Source organism: Lactuca serriola, chromosome 1 (assembly GCF_051521515.1).
Source record: "Lactuca serriola cultivar US96UC23 chromosome 1, Lser_US96UC23_V15, whole genome shotgun sequence".
NCBI lineage: Eukaryota > Viridiplantae > Streptophyta > Magnoliopsida > Asterales > Asteraceae > Lactuca > Lactuca serriola.
Genome location: NC_136408.1, coordinates 117,291,551 through 117,313,792, shown reverse-complemented (window position 1 = coordinate 117,313,792; position 22,242 = coordinate 117,291,551). Strand labels below are relative to the sequence as shown.

General features: G+C 30.0%; 1 protein-coding gene across 1 annotated transcript; it reads left to right on the top strand.

Annotated features, from left to right (window-relative positions):
* The first annotated feature begins 10,870 nt into the window (after positions 1–10,870).
* LOC145070652 (uncharacterized) lies at positions 10,871–21,729 on the top strand. The gene is made up of 4 exons (XM_079017610.1): positions 10,871–11,836; positions 17,215–18,174; positions 19,972–20,916; positions 21,449–21,729. Exons 1-4 carry the CDS (start codon positions 10,919–10,921, stop codon positions 21,470–21,472), a joined length of 2,847 nt encoding a protein of 948 aa, XP_078873736.1. The 5' UTR covers positions 10,871–10,918; the 3' UTR covers positions 21,473–21,729.
* Positions 21,730–22,242: the final 513 nt, after the last annotated feature.

The following is a 22,242-nucleotide window of genomic DNA, read 5'->3' as shown; positions in this document are numbered from 1 at the left end:
GAATGTGAGTTTTTTGTTATTTATGAAGTATCTCATTTTTCATAATGTGTTTTGTAATAAACATTTAAAGGTTAATTATGAAATTGTTTCTTGTAAGGCGGTTATTCATATGCAAACCTTGGTTCTGACACACTTTACAACAATGAATTGTCAATTGGTGAAAGAAGTAAATCTAATAAAGGTGATTATTTTAATGATTTAACGTACCCAATACCAATAGAATTTAACTCTATATATTTTACTTTCAGTGCTTTTGTTAGAAGAATTTGAAGATGCAGAAATCAAGAATTACTCATCTGATGACGATGATATAGAACATAATATCGATTTACTACATGGTAACATCGGTTAATATACATATTATATATAAATTTTGTATTCTTATATAATATGGATTTTTGATAATATTAATGAATACAAAACAGTACATAGCTTTTAACCCAATAAATTGACTGTATACATATTTATGTTTTATTACTTTCAGAACAATCAGTTGTTGAATATGATTACGTTTCACCTGGTGGCTCACTGTATTGGACCCCCAAAGTATCTGATCATATTAAGCCAAAGATCAAATAAGTATATGATTCATATGCTAATGTTGTTACAATGTATAGAAACTATGCATTAAAAGCTAGATTTGATGTGAGACTTGGGACTCTTAGAACATCAACGTTGCGTTATGGAAAGACATTTATTATGTAACTGTGAAGGCAAGCCCAACACTGGTAAAGTTGATCCTTTCGACATTCAACACAATAAGCCTAAAAGAAGAAAAGATTAATTCAGGGTGGATTGCAACACAAAAATTGTTTTAAAGATAACACATGGCACTGAAGAGTATGTGGTTCATGATTTTACCAAGAAACATTTTCATGCTTTGTTTAGTAAGGAAACTATTCACTTATCACGTGCCAAGAGAAAACTTGATTACGCATAGGAAAGTTTTATTCACAACATGTCCAAGAAAAACATTGGTGCGATAAAAGCACATAGATTTTATATTGGCATAATTGGTTGTCATTCTAATCGAGGATTGGTTTCTGACTTCAAAAATAGTACGAGAAATCTTAATTGTTTCTTAGGTGGGAGGGATTCTAAATTTCTTGTTGACAAGATGAACGAAAGGAAGAAATATGTCCCGAAATTTACTATTGAGTATAGAGTTGTAGACAAGAAGCTAAATACACTTTTTTGGGCAGACGAGACAACTAAGTTTAACTATAATGCTTTTGGGGATGTTGTATCACTTGATACCATGTTCAACACAAATAGGTATGTTTTTTTCTTAATTTATCTTTAATAAAACATGTAGTTCTTTTTCATTTATATAAAACATATTTTCTATACAGGTAGAACATGGTTTTTGTTCCACTCACTGGTATAGATAACCATAAAAATGTGTAACATTTGGTGTTGGTCTGTTGAGTAAAAAAGACTATGACTCTTATTCTTTGCTGGTTAAGGCGTTCTTGAAGACATTTACAAAACCACCTACATTGATACTATCAGATCAGGATCCAACATTGTCCAAAGCTATTAAAGAACTTCTTCTAACGACACAACATAGACTTTGCATGTGGCATATAACTAAAAAGTTACCAAAAAATGTACAATTTAATTCTAATACTCGTAATAGAATACACCAATTATACATTTCATTCTACCAAAGTCACTACATTCTTCACATATTCTAATAGAAGATGTACAATCACCACATCATATCTACCAAAAACATTATCAACCATTCTTTCTACATTCGTTCTAGACACTAATTATTTGGATATTCTACAGAATTATAACATACAAACATAAAAGATATATAAAATTCTAAAGACTTGAATAGTGTAATTGTTAACCACATATATATATATATATATATATATATATATATATATATATATATATATATGCTAATTCAAATAGAATATAAATAGACTTGAATAGTGTAATTGTTAACACATATAGATGCTAATTCTAATAGAATATAAAGTAAACTTTTCATTATCATATCGATTTTACATCATTCTAATAGAATACACCTACTATACTTTTCAAACCATCAAAGTTTGATTCCTACTACAAACTACCAAAGTCTAAGGCCTACTATACCAAAGTCTGATGCCTATTACAAAGAGAGTTAGAAACAAATTACACCTTACATTTCAATATCAAATTAACATCATTCTAATATAATACACCAATTATACTTTTCAATTTTCAAAAGTCATTACATTCTTAACATGTTCTAATAGAATATGTACATTCACCACATCCTATCTACCAGAACATTATCAACCATCCATTCTAAATTTGTTCTAAACACTAGTTATTTGAATGTTCTACCAGAATTATAACATACAAACATAAATGATAAATAAAATTAATAGAATACAAATTACACTTAATATTACATGTATTCTAATATAATGTTTGTACCAAAGTCTGATGCCTAGATTATATACCAAATTTAACGTCATTCGATTTTACATCATTCTAATAGAATACAAATTACACTTTATATTAAATACCAATTTAACATCATTCGATTTTACCATTCCATCAAATTATGAAATATATAGCTTTTTATTGTAACAAATTAAGAAAATCCCCAAATTAACAGAATCAGTGGAAGCTACCTATGTCTTTATCAAAGCTCAAATTTTGTTACGATTGTTTAGAATCAAGAAAGAAGAAGCAGTTTTTGAGAAGGTATTACATTTGAGAGTCGTTTTTTATATGAAAGTTGAATTTGGAAAGTGATCAATAGGGTTTTTTTGTGATACAAATTCTTGAAGAATCCGAGGAACAAGGTCGACTTCATTCAAGTCTAAGTTCACGAACACGGAAAAAACAAATTTAAATCTAGACGATGATGACAATTTCGTTTCCCCAACTCCAGGTATGAATCATAATGTCAACAAAATTAGACTATTATGAAATGTATGTTTACGAAAAGTTGAGAGTTTTTCAAAGGGGTTTTTGTTTACATACTATTTGGTTTGGGTTGTTGTCATGTTTTTTTGTTATTTTTTTTTGGTATCTGAAACATATTTTGGAATATTATTCTTCTAGATTCAGTAAAGTTCGAATGGAATATAGTTTAGTCTTTTAGATTTATTGTGGGTTTTGTTTTGGTATCAACATCGACTACAATTTTAGTTTCGATAGTACGATATGTTCCTTCATAATGTTAGTAGTAGTGAAATCGATTGTCTCTGTTTGTATTCATGATCTTTGTTTAAGTTCTAATGGAATTTAACATATTCTTGTAGAAGTTATATGTTTTATTCTCCGAATATGATACTTTCCTACAGAAGGCTTGTGTATAGGAAATTGTTTGGTTCTTAAGTTCCTTGAGAATTGTATATTTTTTGTTAATGAAATGTTTGGTTATGTTTGTATTCATTTGTTTTGGGGAACTACTAATGGAATAAAGGTTAATGTTGTAGAATTCTTTTAGGTTAATTAGTTTCCAGCATCGTTACAATGCTTTGTTTTCCAAGTATGATATGTTCATTAAGAATATTAGTAGAATGGAAATTGAATATTATTTTATCATGTTAATGTAATGAGGTGAAAATGTTGTTTGTCATGCAGTGATTGCAGAAACAATAGTAATTCCAAGTACAAGTGTGAAAAAGAAGAAACGTCAGCACTCATCAAGATCAACCCCAGAGAAGAAAAAACCTCGTCCTTTAAATGTTTTAATAGAAGAAAGGGTACTTAGGTCAAAGATAAAACGTGAGAAGGTGCCGCTTCTATTAGAAGAAAAAAAGGTAGAACGAGATGGAAAAAGAGAATGTAAAGGAAAACATGAACAAGTTGTGGTAGAAGGGATGAAAAAAAATGAAAATAATAAGAAGGTAAGCAAGGTGAATGAAAAGATAAGAAAAATTGAAAGAGACTATCCATTGGGTTTAAGAAGGCTTCCTACAAGAATGACACCAAGTAGGATTAATACAGTCATTAAAGTGTTGTCAGCAGCACAAAAATAAAGCAGTTTATGATATGGAATTTGGTTCATTGATGAATTTAGATATGGATGTTGTACCAGGGTTGCTAAACTACTATCTTCTAGATGTATACAATCCAGAAACCAATAGACTTGTGATGGAGAATGGAGTCATTTAAATAACAAAAGAGCTGGTGCATAAGATGATGGGTTTACCAATGGAAGGGGATGATTTGAGTAGAACGCCTACCTATGAAACTGGTAATGAGATTATGGAAGAATGGAAAGAACAATATGTAGACAAAAAGTTTCATGGGTAAGCATACGTGAAAATATTAGAAGTACAAAAGAAGACAATATGATATTCAGGTTGGACTTTCTTATTCTGTTCATTAACACCTTCATGGAGTCAATGGTTGGTGGTACCAATAATATCAAAGTGGTTGAGAAATTAGTTCTAGTAAAGGACTTTTCGAAGATTGATTGGTGTAAGTACATGTTACACAGCCTACGAACTAGAAAGGATATGTGGAGAAGGGATGACAAAACATGCTACTACTCGGGACCTATTACTTTGTTATTGGTAAGGGATTCATTATTTTAGATTTAAATGTGATAATTTGAATATAAATCATTTATTTAAGGTTTTTTTAACGATTTGTTTATGTATCCATTTTATTTCAGCTATCATATGTGTATAACATGAGGTATGAAAATATAAAGTTGGATAAAAGGATACCATTTATTGCACATGTAAAGGGTTATAAGCTGGTAAAAAATACAAGAAATGGAAATTAAGTTATGAGGGTTCGGGAGGCAATTCAGAGATAGTAGCTCAAATGATGAGAGAATGGGGGTGAAGAAGAGGAGGAAGACTACAGACTTTATCTGGACGTTGAGGTAGAGTTAATATTGTCTTGAATTCAAGTTTTGTTCTTTGTGTTTTTTTTTGTCAGATGTTAAAAACTTTTTTGTTAGTGTTAATTTGTATTGATTAGTGATTATAGACCAAGATGTGTAATTAGAAAGTAATTGAATCTGAAAGAATTGTTGTTAAATACTTTCTTTATTTCGAATATGTACAATAATATAGTCATATTGCAGGCATTTGTTGTTGTATTGGAGCACAGTTATGGTAAACTACTATAAAAGAAGAGTAACATGGAAGTTGCATTAAAACATGGTTTGGAAAAGTTTCTTGATAGTAAAGTACTGAAAGAGTGGTTAATTAAGAAGAATGAGTTATTTAATGAGAACGATTTTGTTAAGGAGAATGATATTGAAAATGAGATTCCATACATGGAAAACAAGTTATTGAATATCATGGACATTGATCACCTATTAGAGGATTGGTATGTAAGAGCAAGGATATAGACAAAGGATGTAAGTATGTGGAACTACGTATGGAAAATGAATTGACACGGATGATCTTACAATGACTCAGTTTTATAAGTTACCAGGTGTGATGGATGAAATTATAGATATGGCGACTAAAATAGAGATGATGTTTTCAAGTAGTAAACATGTTGCTGAAGAAAACAATCCAACTATTGTGGTAGGATTTAATTCGAATGAAGGAAGAAATCTAGATGAGGAGCTGAACAATGTTGCCAATGAAGATGATAATGGTAAAAGGGGAAAAGGGGACAAGAAATCTAAAAATTTATTTCATTCCCCTTTTATCGAACGGTTGATTAGAGTTGGTGATAAATTGAAGGAGGAAATTGAAATGTGCACTTCAATATTTGCACCTAAAAGAAATAATGGGTTAGTGTAAAATATATTATATGCTCAGTAATTGTAATATATTATATGATGTTATTAATATATTAATATATTTATTTATGTAGGGACCCGATTTGGGATATTGGAGTTGGTGATGTTTTGCACCAAGGATTCGTGTACCATTTTAAGAGGGATGTGTATATCCATTCTAGAATAATAGATTGTTGGGCAACATTCCTTAATAAGATGGAGGAGTATAGGGACAAAGGATCGACAGGTAGATTGTTCTTGGACACAAAATTTCTGGTATGGAATGTACATTATATTTTGTAAATTTCAATGTAAATTAGTAAGTGCAATACTGAAATTTGTGTTTTTCTTATTATTACAGACAAATGAAATGTTGCACAAATTGGGTTTAGGAGTCAAAAATGCAGATTGTTTGATGGATTGCTGAGAGTTTACATTAATAAGTTTAAAGTGTTACCAAGTTTGAAAGATGTTGGGTTGGTTAGTTCTTTTGGAATTAATTTTTTTTTACACATTCTTGGGAATTTAAAATTAAGTATTTTTTTTTGTGCTTTCAACATGTTTTCATCCTAGTAGTGGATGTGGCTATGTATTACGTGGTGTGCTTTGATTTGAGGACAGGAAAATGCTTGATAATTGATCATGTAAACCGAAAAGGAAGCATTGACAGTGTATATGGAACAACACCTATGGTCTTCGTAATAGTAGAACAATATAACCATTTATAATCATTCTATCACTAATATAGTTCTATTTTATTATTTTATGTTAAATGTTTATTTTATTATGACAGTTGAAACTTTTGTGCAACTACTTATCCGTACAACATTATTCAATAGTAAAAGCTTTAAGTGCAGCCCAACCACATGTGATGAACATTCGTTGACGCGTAGCGGAACCGAGACTAGATTGCGGAGTATATCTTATGAGGCACATGGGAGGTTATATGGGAGAAGGAGCAGGGCGATGAGATTCTAGTTTTACAGGAAAAGGAAATGCAGATACAATTGCAGTTATGAATTTAAGGACCAAGTATTTGGCTAGAATGATGAAAGCCGAATTCAATGTGCATTAAAAATGCTAGAGAGGGATTGTGCTGAATTCTCAAGGCTTGATGTACTTGAAAGAGAGTTACTTATGCAAGAATCACCAGCAGCAAGGAAGAAAACAAGAGGAAGACATCGACGTTAACTTTGCAGTTCGGTTTCATTAGCTTTTTTATTTTTTGGTATTAAGAACTTAAATGAAATGTGTTGAATTTGTTTTTGTTTGTTTTTTGTTTGTTGTTTTGTTTTGTTTTATTTTTTGTTTCAACTTTTGAAGGGTTTTTTATTAAGTAGGATTTATTTTGAATAAAAAAACGTGTGTTTTCTGGATGAATATGGATGGTAGTTTTTAAACATAATATGTGGTTAACAGCTACACTATTCAAGTCTTTAGTGTGGATTGACATCTATTGTATAGACGTGTATATAATGCTATTCTGTGAGAATGACAAAGAAAATATGTTGTTTGATAATATGAATACGTTCAATCTTATATAATTATTACGTATTTTCACTAATTAAATCGTCTATCAGGTTATTATAGACTTTTTTTTTTAATTATTCTTATTCTGTCAGAATGTTATCAGAATGTTTATTTTAGAAAAAAAAAAAACGATGCATGAGAACAAAAAATGAATTTGAATTAGTGAGAATCCATTAAAATAACAATAGTTCTGTGAGATTGAACGTAATCACATTACTAAACAACATATTCTCTTAGTAATTCTTATAAAATAACATTATCCACACGTCCACACAACAGGTGTTCATCCACATTATAACCTAGCCCTATATATATATATATATATATATATATATATATATATATATATATATATATATATATATATATAGGGTTAGGTTATTTTGTTTTTACTATCTATTGTGTGCATGTATGACTGATTCTGGATCAATCATTTTAGTTATTTTAAGAAAGTAATTAATGCATATTACATGTTCAAGATATAATAAATATTAATTACATCTTCAGCATTTAATATGCATTAATTACTTTCTTAAAATAACTAAAATGATTGGTCTAGAATCAATCATACAGGCACACAATAGATAGTAAAAACATTTGAACCTAACTCTCTCTCTCTCTCTCTATATATATATATATATATATATATATATATATATATTATGCATATTGACTATTTCTTGAAAATTAAGAGGTACAATATGTATTACCTGATGTACAAAAATATTAAGCATGTAACCAATCATATACGTATTACACTAAACCTATTCTCATCTGTCTCTGCCAAAGATACAGTCCCCTTTTTCGTCACACAAGTAGCCCTAACCCTAGAAAACTTAGATCAACCACCATCAACCAAGATTCTCGGGGAAGTTAAGGAAGATCATCAAGAAAGAAAAGAGAAAATCCCAGATCAGAAAATCGAAAGCCTCTCTTTTTCGTCCCTTTCCACGTCAAACCTTTACGATTCGCACCCAAACACACGCACAAAGATGGTCTAACCTATAGGGTTCAGAGCAAGAAGATGGATTCATGCTAAAGGTTCTACATCTTTTCTTGATTCTTTTTGTTTTTGTGACTGCGTTTCTTTTATATGCCTTTTTAGGTTTGGATTTTTCAATGTTTTGTAACGGTAGCACAAAATCAATATACCAGAAGATCTGCTCCTGAAGATTACCGGTAGTGAAGATGATAGTTACCTTTATTATCCAGCAATGATGAAACCAAATCCACGGTACCTTATGGAGAAGAAGAAGCGACGGTCGGTGTGGAGGGTAGAGATTGAGAAGAAGCATCTATAAGACTTACGAGAGTCTAGAAAAGGAGTAAACAAGATGGTTCAACGTCTATACGAGTCGCCTCATGCTTTCTCTCTTTCTTCCACCCAACCCCTTTCTTAGAAAAGCATAAAAACTGATTTTTTTTTCTGCTGAAACTAGGGTTCTTTACAATTTAAATCAAAACCACATGTATTTCTTTAGCCCATTATCCGAAGATCTAATTCAAGATCCAACTATATCAATCATACCTTAAATCATCACATTAAAATTGCATATTGCATGTTTTTTAAATTCATGGTTTTTTCATTATTTTCTTTATAATGATGATTTTATGATTGTTTCAGAGGGCAAACTTGGAATACCCAACAGCACAAAATTAGATTGCAAATATCTCTACTAATATGTTGGTGGAGGATAAGAAAGAATCGGCTATGGTAATTAGTTTAACAAAAGTGTTTATTTTATTATCAATCAACCTTATAACAATGTTTCCTCATACTTGATTCTTTCTTTTGCATTTTATAGCATGCCACAAATTACTGATGCGCTTCTTGAAATTGAGGAGGAAAAAGCAATATGGTCCACGTCCAAAACACAAAAAGCTTTTGTAGAAGCCATTAAAAGAAAATCAAAGTTTTATAATGATGAAATTGCTTTGTTAACAAATACAATATTAGAGGTAATAATCAAAACATTTAATTACAATATTAGAGGTAATAATCAAAATATTTAATTACAATATTAGAGGTAATAATCAAAACATTTAATTACAATATATGATAACGATCATTGTATTGTATTTATTGCTTTAAGGTGAGGAATAAATACAAGATTAGCACAGGAAACTGGCTTTTACAGGAAAAAAGGGGTGTGGAGAAAGCAATCAGGTTTACCCATATCCTTTAGGATTCATGTTTTTAGGCAAAGGGTATTTTTGTCTTTTGATACGTTTAGTTACTGGTAGCCTGGTACAGTGTGGAGAACACTTGAAATTGACAAACCAAAGAATGATCTTATACTACCATGATGTAAGTTCTATACATTTAAATAAACTATATTCCACTTCATACTAATTTGTGATTATACATAATTACATACTTTAATTATATATTATATTACATGTAATAACTTTTTAGTCGTTTAGGCACTATTTATATATTTATTTAGTTTTGTAGTATATTCTTCCACTTTGTCTTAATTTTTTATTTTGAAACACCAATAGGATATACTAAACGTATGCCATTGTTACAGTAGAAATTCATAACCTGGCCTGTACATCAGGTATGTGATGGATTAGTTGCAAGTTATATCAAATATGAATTATAATTTTTGTATGTAATTACTACACGTATGCCATTGTTACAACTTACACATTTCAGGTTTAGGGTAGAGTGGAGTGGATCTACACTATGAGTCTGGATCATTTGTACCTAATGGTCCATACGACATGCGACATCACATTGTTAATCCTTGGTATGGCCATGGAATTGTACATCATGGTCGGTATTATATGAAACTTTCTAATGGTTAGTGTTAATTCATTTAGACAACCCTCGCCCATCTTTTTAAAGAAGATTATTACTTTAATTAAATTACAATTTAATTCTCTAAAATAACAAGAAAAATATTATTATTATTGTTATTATTATTTAACTTTTTTTGGGTCAAATGCAAGCAATAACAAGTTACAATTTTATTTTTATGCATTAGAGCCCCATTCTTTCACTTCGTTATAGCACGGAATAGTTAGCACTTTACTTTGAGCAATTATTCAAATTTGAAAAAGAGAATGTGAATTGAAAAAAAAAAAGATTCAATTTTTAGGCTCAGCGCAATTAATTAAAAAAAAATACAGGGACCATTTTGTATTTTACTTTCAAGTAAATCTTTAATCTTCTATTTTTGTCAAGTTTTGGATTTTGAGTAGAATTATGCAGTGAAAATGATTCGGTGCATTGCTTTTTTCTTGCATTTTGCCCAATCAAATCAGGAGGCAAATGCAAGAAATAACAATGTACTTTCATTTTATTGTCTAAAATACTACAGTTATTGGTATGACTTGCATCACATGTTTGCTAGTTTGGTAATGCGAACAGGCAAGGTTATAACCAATAATTACATCATTAAAGAAATAAGAATTACACAATTGCTGACCCAAAGGGTTAGGTGGTGATAGGCATTAACGCAACATATATAATATAATATATGATGTACAAGTGGGATTTTATTATTTATTGGATTTAGTTCTAGTCAGCTCTTTATGATATTTTTTTAATCTAAGAACAATATAAATTGAGTCACGAGGGTGGATCTAATCATCTCTAAGCAATTAAACACAATTTTGTTTATGTTCACAGAACTATACACAAACAAAGCCACGAAGTAATTTCATAAAACAATGTCTTCTTCTTCAGAATCAGGGGTTGACCTGGGAAAGTATGTAATTCCACTGGTGGAGATCCTTTCGGCCACCCAAAACTTTAGTCAAGAAACTCTGATCAGTCGTGGTGGATTTGGTGTTGTCTACAAAGCACAACTGCAAAACCACACGGTTGCCGTCGATCTCGCTGATCCACATAGTGACCAAGGAGATCGCGAGTTTCGTAATCAGCTTAAGATTATTTCCAGATTACAGCATCAAAATATAATCCGTTTAATTGGCTACTGTCATGAAGGCGATCAAAGGATTACCGTTTCTGAATACGCTGTGAATGGAAGCCTTGATGCCTATCTTGAAGACCCCGATAAAAGGCGTTTACTAACATGGGTGGATCGCCTCAATATTTGCATAGGGGCAGCAAGAGGACTCGAGTATCTTCACTCGGGTCTTGGTGGAGACAGCGTAGTAATTCACAGAGATGTGAAGAGCCACAATATACTGTTAGATGACAATCTGCAAGCAAAAATTAGTGATTTTTCTTTGTCGATATTAGTCGACGGAAATCAGCCACAAGCTTATGAACCTATTTCAGGTACTGAATATTACATGGATCCGGTTTACCAACAAAGTGGTAGTGTCAACACAGAATTAGACGTCTACTCATTCGGGGTTGTTTTGTTTGAAATGTTGAGCGGGATGCTAGCTTATCATAGAAGGAGCATTGATGGTGATGAGCCCCAAACACTCATAAATTTGGTCCGACGCTATGACGAAGGACTCCACAGCTTAATTGATCCTTATATAAGAGAACAAATTAAGACGCGTTCTTTCAATATATTTAAGGATATTGCTTGTCAATGCATCCGTTGGAACTTCAAGGATCGCCCTACAATGGGCATGATCATCAAGGGGCTTGAGGAAGCACTGGATTTGCAAGTAAGTCTTTTTATTTAATTATATTAAAGGAAGTCTAGTTTTAACTTTCAATATGATTAATTGAAACTCAAACAAATAGTTCACATCAAGATAAACTCTTAGTAACTTGGGTGTCTTACTTTTTTCTGTCTTACGTACCACGACTATGATTATAGTCTCCAGGCCTCCAGCCTATAATCTCTTGGCATAAAACAAGTTTTATGTATTAGTTAAAACTGTCCATTATCTTGTCAAACCTCCCAAATCTATGAAAGGAAAAATACATGGGTGTTTCAAATTAATGTGGTAAAAGGAAAAATGTTTCTTTTATAAGTATATTAGGCATAACCTCACGCGCTGCGCAAGAATGCATTTAAGTGGTTAAAATAATTATGGAAAAAAATAGAAAGATGTTGAAATTTACGTTTTTAGTCATGTTTTGGTCATTAACCGAATTATCAAATAACATTAACTTTCTGTATAACATTAATATAATCTATTTTTCTTATGTCCGATTATATTTTTTTGGATAAAATAAGAAACTAGTTGTGAAACCCGTATATTATACGGGTTAATTAAAACATAATGTTAAATAAGAGCGATTAAATGCGAAGTTTATTTGATTTTGAAATATGAAATAAGTGAAAATTATGAAAAAAAAACATGCAAAAAATAAATTAATTAAAATTATGTGTTTAATTGTTAGATCCGTGTACTAAATGAGTTATTATAATAAAATGTTAAATACAATGGTTTAAAGTGTAAATTTATTTGAAATTGAAATTGAAATTTCAAATTTCAAAATTGAAATTAATAGTTATTATAATAGGTTTAATTTATGGAAACTAAATTAATGATATAGTGGAAATGAATAATGATGTAATTGACAAGTGGAAAATAAATATATTTCAAAATTATAACAAAATGACATGTGACAAATTAAATGAGAGAATGAAAAGTGGCAATAACATTTTCATTTATTAGGGTAGATGAGTTATTTTGAATGAGCTATTAATAAACAATATTGAACTAATAAACTTTGTATTACACCAAAACATCTAAGGTTTTATATATGAACTTTCAAATATTAAACATTGAAATTAAGAATAAAGTCATACAAAATATTTCATTATACATAAATATCATCAAAAGTTTTAAAATAAGTCGATTAGTAAATATGATATTTAATTTTAATTACATATTTTGCAAGGCGTACATTTGACTTTATGTTGGTGCGTCAGGAATCCTTTTCCTTAATTTGTACCTATCAAATTAAGGTGAATAAGAATATATAATAGATATTACTAAGCATTAATATAATTATTTAAAAAGGGTATGTGGATCTACTACTGCCGGTTAAAGACAACATACCTCTCTAGTGGTATCGATTCTTATGTCAAATTGAAGTAGTCATTCTATGTACAACTTGTTTTCTAATTCAATAAACAAATATAAGTAACCAAACATACAAATGTTATCTTTATGTAGGAAAAATATTTTAGTTAACTAACAAATTAAATAATATAAATTTAAGAGTTAGGAGTTTCAAAACATTAATATTTTTATTAATCAATCAATTAAGTAACACATGTTGAAACTTTTACAATTATTATTAAAAAGCATTTGAAATATTAGATTTTAACTGCATTTTGGTTGAAGTGTTTTGACCTATATATATATATATATATATATATATATATATATATATATATATATATATAGGGTTAGAATCAAATGTGAATCACAACTATTGTGTGAATGTATGACTAAATTTTGGCCGTTAGATTAAAACGAATAAATAAATGTGATCTTAGGGCACATGTTATTAACATACACTAACATGTACTCTATAACTACAAATATTAATTATAATGGAAATGTGGCATTTTATTAAAGAGAGAGAAATGCCAAATATCTACATTTTAGTCGACTAATTAAGTAAAATTAATTAACAAAAAGACAACAAATTTAAATCAAATCAAGTATTTTCAGAATACATTTTGATTCAACACACATGAACACGTATTTTGATTTTTTTCATTCTTAGAGAATACAATCTTATTTAATAGTATTTTGATTTTTTCATTCTTAGAGAATATGATCTTATTTAATAGTTTTTTATTATGTCGGTCTTCAAGAATACATTTTTTAGATGTAACATTCTAAAAGAATTCACGTCATATATAAGACAATAACATATCATTCCTTAAGAAAAATATGTTACAATATAATCAAGAATATATATTATTAAAATATGAACCATTTTATAACATGAAACAAGAATATATACAACATTTTAAAAATATATACAGAAACCAAAATTTAGGGAACTTTAAAGATCAAAATTTGACAATACAAATTAACATTTCAAATCTAAATAAACATTATAATCTTCTGCATTCCGCTCTTCAAAATCAATGTCAATTCCATGCTCCATTCTTCAAGAATCAGTGTCAGTTTAGCGATTTATTCTTCAAGAATCAATTTCAATTTTGCATTCCATTGTTATGCGTTCCATTCAAGATTTAGTTTTCATTATGCTTTCCATTCTTCTACAAGAAAAACAAAAAAATTGTTTCAAAAGATTATTATATCGATTCTCAGTAAGAATGTGAAAAAAAAGACATAATAACTTAAGAAAATTCTATAAAAATTTGTTTCAATTTTCCATTCTTAAATAATACATTTATCTATAATTTTATTTTTCTTAAGTGAATGTATAATTTTTCAAGAAAGAACCTTATATTCTTTCCAAAAATCTCCTTAGTGGGATTATACCATTTATATGCAAGTTGAATTGTACTTGTAGCTCCCTACACAATGAAATACCCATAAACCATGATTAACTTATGTTAATATCCAGATTTCAAAGTTAAAATGACGATTCCAGTGATTGTGTTTCTTACCTCGTATTTAATTTAGAAATACATGGATAAAATTCCCTTGTCCAATTAGCCGAATTTCCCAAACCACATTCACCATCGAGATTGGCAGAACAATTTGTGGAGCATCACAAATCTATAAACATGAAAATTAATATATTTGGTACTAATATTAATATACATTGAAATGTGTAACAAAGAGAATAAAAATGAAAAGCTTAACAAAAGGGTAAGAAATAGACTAACCAATTGGGAAGTTCATACACATCCATTTAAGTAAAATAATAAAATCATTACCACCGTATGACTGATCAAAGGTTAGTAACAAAATAAGATATTTATCAAAACTTAAAGGATGATGATTGCAACAGTTTGACTAACCTCTAATTTCAAATCAAGCGAAGTAATAATTTATGATCAAAAGAAATATTAAAATTGTTTTTTTTAAATCTGATCATATACCGAAATTGGGATAAAATCTTAAAAACCCAAATTGAAAATTGAGTGTTATAACACTTTGACTGAATCTTGAAAACCTAAAACTCGAATGACATTTAAAGAAAGTATCACGAAAAATAATGGCCAATTACAAATTATAGATGAGAGATTACCGTCGAAGACAAGTTCGGGAAGGGGTTATTTAAATCCATGCCTCTTTGGGAAACTTACAATGGAGGGTTGCAGTCGCTATAGCCTGTAGGGGAGGCGACAATGGATGACTTCTGTCGCCAGTGAAAAGGGTGGATGGAGGGAGAAATTTTTTTTGAAAAAGTATTTGGGGTTAAGAATCAAAGGCTTCAGTCATATGGGATTAAAGGGAAATTGTTAAAAGAATTAATTATTTACCATAATTAAATATAGATAAAGTTATTATTACATCTCTCTAAAATGATTGGTCCAGGATTAGTTATACACTCACACAATAGTTATGGTTTTATATATGAATCTAACTCTCTCTCTCTCTCTCTCTCTCTCTATATATATATATATATATATATATATATATATATATATATATATAGAGAGAGAGAGAGAGAGAAGAAGAAGGTGGAAAGTATAACATATGCATGAGTTTTAATTAAATATCTTTTTGAAATGACACAATTACAAAACAAAAAAAAACATATTTAAAATATTTAATTAAATATTTTTGACATCACCCTATATAGCATATGATCAATATATTAACGATTAAACCACAATATACAACGACTGCATTACAATAATCCAAAAACAAAGAAAATATAAAAACAAATTAGTATAACAAACTTACAAATTTAAACCTCTAATATAATAGCATATCTCTAAAAGTGTATTACAATAATTCAAAAACGAAGAAAATATAAAAAAACAAATTAATATAACAAACTTACAAATTAAAAAACTCTAATATAATAACATATTTCCAAAAATGGTCATAAGACCTCAACCCAACACAAAAACCTTTAAGTTTGTTTTCTTTCTGAAATTTGTATATGATTTGTATGCTTGTCTTCCCAAAAGATTGACCTTTCTATAGTAAACTTCTTAATAAATACTAATTAAATATAATATAAGTTATAAAACTTTTGAGTGTTAAATCATAATTAAGAAAACTTTTGAGTTGCATTAGTTAAAAAAAGGGGTTTCAAATGAATGTGGTTTGAGAAATTAAAAAAGGGGGTTTCGTATGCATGAGATTCAAGAAAAAATGCTAGCTTTATAACTATGTATGATATAGATGCTAATATGACATCTAACATCAATAATAAATAGCTAACCAACACAAACCCAAAAAAAATGAAAAGCCAATGAAGCTAATAAATTATTTAAAAATTTTAGGGTAATTTTTATTTTTTAAGTCTTTATTCTTCAAAAGTATAAGCATAATATTTTCTTTAACTTTTTTCCATGGTTAAATCACATTTTTTAAAACCCATTCAGCCAAATAGACGCGAAGCTATAAATATAGTCAGAAGATATGTGAAAATTACTATTCAAAATCTTACATAATAAAAGAAAATATATTATTCCACTTAGTTTAACTACAAGGTCATTTAAAACTTCATAGGTAACCGATCAGTGACATAAAACAAAAAGAATTGAATTAAGCCATAAAATTATGTAAATTTCAGATCATGTAAATTAGGACGAAGAACCTTAATAACTTTGTTGCATATAATCTGAATCCTAAAAAGAATCATGCCTAAAAACCAAGCTTGTCTTGCTTTATCTTTTTGACCAACTCAAATTTACATGTTTATGTTTTCAGCTTACGATTGTTTCATAACTAGGCAAATTGAACCGAAGTCAATCTGTTCCACCACATGTATATATATGAACAAAAAACAGAGGTCAACTTGGGAATTGTAAAATTCCAACATTCATAAGCCCAACGAGTTATTTATGTATATAAAAAAAGAATAAATTAAAAAAACAATATATAGATACATGGGAAGTACGGGAATATAATTTATTTTGGTAAATGCAGAATCAGTACATACCTCTAAGCAAACTCCATTTTGTTTGTATTCGCAGAAACCCCGTGCTTCACCAACAGTTACCACCATAGGAAGCCTTGAATATGATATACCTGAAAAGTTTCTAATTCCACTAGAAGAGATCAGATTGGCAACTGGATTCCACTTCAGTTCAGAAAATTTTATCGGAGCCGGTGGATTTGGTAAAGTGTACAGAGGACAACTCTCTAAAAAATGGAAAAACCGCACGGTTGCTTTCAAATGCTACGATCAGCGCTCACACCAAGGGAAAAATGAATTCGTTACTGAACTTAAGATGTTGTGCAGCTTCAAACACGAAAACATCATCCCTTTAATTGGCTACTGTGATCAAGAGAACGAAATGATTATAGTTTTGGAACTCGCTAGAAATGGTAGCCTTGATTATCATCTCCAAGACCCCAACAAGAGTTCTTGTCTAACATGGGCACAACGCATGAAGATTTGTATGGGGGCAGCAAGAGGACTCGAGTACCTTCACTCAGGTCTTGGGGAGAACAGGGCAGTAATTCTCAGAGACATGAAGAGCTCAAGTATCTTGTTAGATGACAATCTGGACACCAAAATTTGTGATTTTGGTTTGTCATTATTTGTCAACAAAAATCAGCCACAAATCTACCAACGTCCTGCGGGTACCCAATTCTACATTGATCCCCTTTACAAAGAAAGTGGCATGATAACCACAGGATCAGATGTTTACTCATTTGGGATCGTTATGTTTGAAATCTTAAGTGGTATGCTCGCTTTTGAAAAAAGGAGCATTGACGACGCTCAGCCGCAAACACTCCTAAATCTTGTCAAAAGCTACTATGATGACGGCCTGGAAAAGCTCATTGATCCGAATATTAGAGATGACATTAATATTCATTCTTTGTATACATTCAAGAAAATAGCATATCGGTGCATTAGTATGAACTTAAAAGATCGCCCAACTATGAAGAGGATCATCAAGAAGATTCAAGAAGCACAAAATTTTCAAGTAAGTTCTTTTTTTTTTTTTTCTTTTAGCTTTATAAAGTAGTGTTTGTAAAATAACCCATTTTAAAACCATTACCAAGATAAATCATTTTGTTGCAAAAATAAATAAAGCATATGTGTCACAAAACTAAAAATGCAACACTTCAACCCACCTAATTACTCTTAGAGCGTCTAAAACCACGGCACTATTTACGTAATTTTGGGTACTATACTCTTTGTATCTTAAAATCATATGTTTTTTTATTGAGTAAATTACACGAACGCTATGGCTTGGAATCATTTGTAAGTTTGGTCCCTAACTTATTTTTTAGCCTGAAAGGTCTCTACAGTTTGTTTTTGTTGCATGCTTGGTCCCTGTCTTACTTAAAAATAATATTTTGTCCTTGATTTTTTTAATTTATTTATATAAGGTGGTGTAGGTAAGGTAGGCTAAAATGAGGTGAAAGTGGGGTTGTGGGTGTGTTTATTTAATAAATTAAAAAAATCAAGGGCAAAATAGTCTTTTTAGGTAAGACAGACTAAGTGCGCAACAAAAACAAACAGTACGAAATTTCCGAGTTAAAAAATAAATTAGAGACCAAATATGTAAATTACCCTAAACCATAGGTACCATTCTTGTAATTTACTATTTTTTATTAGGCAATTGGATATATAAAAATAAGGTTAGAACATGATTAAATGTTTAAAATTCCAAAATACCCTACATCAAGATAAACGACCACAATTAATAGAAGCAACTTTGTAGGGGAAACAACATAGAAACCTTTAAACCGATTCTGATTGTTTGCGTCAATTTAATGTCTTGTTTAAAAACATAAAAGAAACTAACTAAAGACAAAATTTAACTTGTTGGTACTCGGATTTCTGTTTTGAAGGACTATTGTTGTAAATTATCCAATAACTAATCGTAAGACACATGTATTAAATGGGTTAATTAAAAAAATTAAATATAAATGTCAAAATATTTGAGAACTTTGAATTTATAAGAAAATAAGAAAAATAAAAAATTATTATAATATAAATTTTTTTATCTTTTAAATTTAAATAAATAAACAAAAAAACTAATAAACTTTAATTTTGAGAATTTTGAAATTAAAAGGTAAGTCCATTAATAACATTGATATCAACTAGTTGTGAAACCCGTATATTATATAGGTTAATTAAAACATAATGTTAAACAATAGCGATTAGATGAAAAGTTTATTTTGAATTTGAAATATGAAATAAGTGAAAATTATGAAAAAAAACGTGCAAAAAATAAATTAATTAAAATTATGTGTTTAATTGTTAGACCCGTGTACTAAACGAGTTATTATAATAAAATGTTAAATATAAATGTTTAAAGTGTAAATTTATTTAAAATTGAAATTGAAATTTCAAATTTGAAATTAATAGTTATTATAGTAGGTTTAATTTATGGAAACTAAATTAATGATATAGTGGAAATGAATAATAAAGTAATTGACAAGTGAAAAATAAATATATTTCAAAATTATGACAAAATGACATGTGGACAAATAAATTAGAGAATGACAAGTGGCAATAACATTTTCATTTATTAGGGTAGATTTATTATTATATTTATTACAATTATTATATTTAAATATTATGTGGAATTAAAAAAATTAGAAACACCTATAAAATGACATGTGGAAAAAAAATTTAATAACAACAAAATTAATTTGGCAAATTAAACGAGAGTGTAAAAACTGACAAAAAAAACATTCATTTATTAGAGTAGAAAAGTCAATAGTAGCTCAGACTTTTTAAGCTAATTTGGTTCTGCTTGTATTCACAGAAACAAGGAACAGTTAATAGCATTGCCACACGGAGCCTAGAAAGTAATCTAATTCCACTAAACGAGATCAAATTGGCAACCGAGAATTTCAACCCTCAAACTTTGATTGGAGAAGGTGGATTTGGAGTGGTTTACAAAGGAAAACTGTCTCAAAGCTGGCAAAACTCCACAGTTGCTATCAAACGCCTTAATCCAAAAGGTCATCAAGGGAAGAAGGAGTTCCATGCCGAGCTTAATCTGATTTCAAAATTCCACCATCCGAACATCATCCCTTTTGTTGGCTACTGTGATGAAGACGGTCAGATGATTATAGTGTACCAATATGCGGTTAATCGAAGCCTTGATTATTATCTTGTAGACCCGATTAAGAGGCGTTCCCTAACATGGGCACAACGCCTCAATATTTGCTTAGGAGCAGCTAAAGGACTCGACTACCTTCACTCAGGTCTAGGGAAGCACCACAGAGTAATACATAGGGACATCAAGAGTGGGAACATTTTGTTAGACAAAAATATGGAAGCTAAAATATGTGACTTTGGTTTGTCAACAGAAGGCCCTAGAAACCAAGAAAGTAGTCAAATTTTTACAAAAGTTTCAGGTACTAACTTCTACATGGACCCAATTTACTATGGAAGCGGCATTCTACGTAAAGAGTCAGACATATATTCATTCGGTGTTGTGTTGTTTGAAATGTTGAGTGGGAGGCCGGCTTATCACCAAATAGAGTTTGTAGATGGTAACCCACAGTATTTGATAAATCTTGTCCGACACTACTATGAAAATGGACCCGAGAGATTAATGGATCCCGATATTAAAGATCAAATTGACATTCGTAGTTTTCATACATTCAAAGAAATTGCCTATGAGTGCATAAGCTTTGTTTCTCGAGAACGCCCCACGATTGACACAATCATCGACAAACTTGAGGATGCAATTGATTTTCAGGTAAGTGCTTTTATTTAACTATGCTGAAGAAGTCCATTTTAAAAAAAGCAAGAATGTAAACATGCATGAATTATTCAGTATGGTAAACCGGTAGGAGGGTATACACATTTTTTTACAAATCCAATAAGATAACTATTGAGAACATACCCATGAGTCTAATATGACTTTCAAGTTTCAAAAGTTGTGTTCCTTTTGTAGCATTCATAGTTCATAATTAAAAAGAATCAGCATTAGATGAGTGTGTGATAATTAAAAAACTTCTATAGAAGTCTAAAACTATCATGGAGCTTGTAAAAAAGGGATATGTATATTTTGCTAGTAAAAAAATAAAGTTATACAACAATCCAATGTTAGTACATGTCTGCCTTTTTCTTTTAGAAAAAAGTGTTTCCTTTTGTTTGCTTCAATCCTCTGTTTCTCTTCTTCTTAAAGGCAAAAGAGAAGAATATGATACCATGTTAAATTTTCACTTAGCCTAAATAAAATTTCAAACAAATAAACTTTTTTGAGATGTGATATTTGGTGTGTTCAGGAACTTAAAATGCAAAAGATGTGAAGACGATGACTTATAGATGTTGTACGCCGCTGGTGGGGACAATATGGTCGTTTGGTGCTACAGAAGCATATGTATTTCCTTTATTTTGGTTTATGATTATTGTAATCATATCATTTTTTTAAAAGTTATTTTGTGTTCATTTGTAATTAAGTGAGTTCTTTACTTTCTGTAAGAATATTCCCAATCCATTGAGTATGATATAAATAGAGTACATTGTCTTTCCAAAAGAGTCATTATAGAGAGTGGGGGAACTGCAACATATTTGCCTATATAGACATTTATATAGGACCTTTCCATACTTATTTATGATACACACTGATAAATAATTCAATCTTAACAACAGCCGGATTTGAAAGTCATTTTCCAGATTTTTTGTTCCTATATCTTAGAAAACACAAGAGTACCCAATTCCTTCTTTGGTGATTCAATCCAATCACATGCTCCTATAGTTTGAGGTTGATGCTTCTCATATTCTCAAACCCGTTGCTGTAGTTGCTGATCAAAGAACATGGTAATGGCCTGATGGATGGCCTAATGGGTAATGTGTGTTCGTAAATCCCCTTTATGGTTTACCTACACCAGGTGAACTAAGCTTTAAGTGTTTGACTGTAATGGTTGACTTTTACTTCTGTTACATTAAGTTTGAGTTGAGAAGGGTACTTAAGTCGGCTAATATAGCTTTAAATAGCATGCATCAATGTGTTAGTATTGAGGGGGAATTTCTTGTTCTGTTGAAAGCAGTTTAATCTAGTATAATCATTCAGTCAAGA

Excerpts from the sequence above, each read along its gene's own strand:
- LOC145070652 (XM_079017610.1), top strand. The coding sequence starts at position 10,919 with ATGTCTTCTTCTTCAGAATCAGGGGTTGACCTGGGAAAGTATGTAATT. Across the intron at positions 11,837-17,214 it reads AGGAAGCACTGGATTTGCAA|AAACCCCGTGCTTCACCAAC; the intron begins GTAAGTCTTTTT and ends TTGTATTCGCAG. Across the intron at positions 18,175-19,971 it reads AAGAAGCACAAAATTTTCAA|AAACAAGGAACAGTTAATAG; the intron begins GTAAGTTCTTTT and ends TTGTATTCACAG.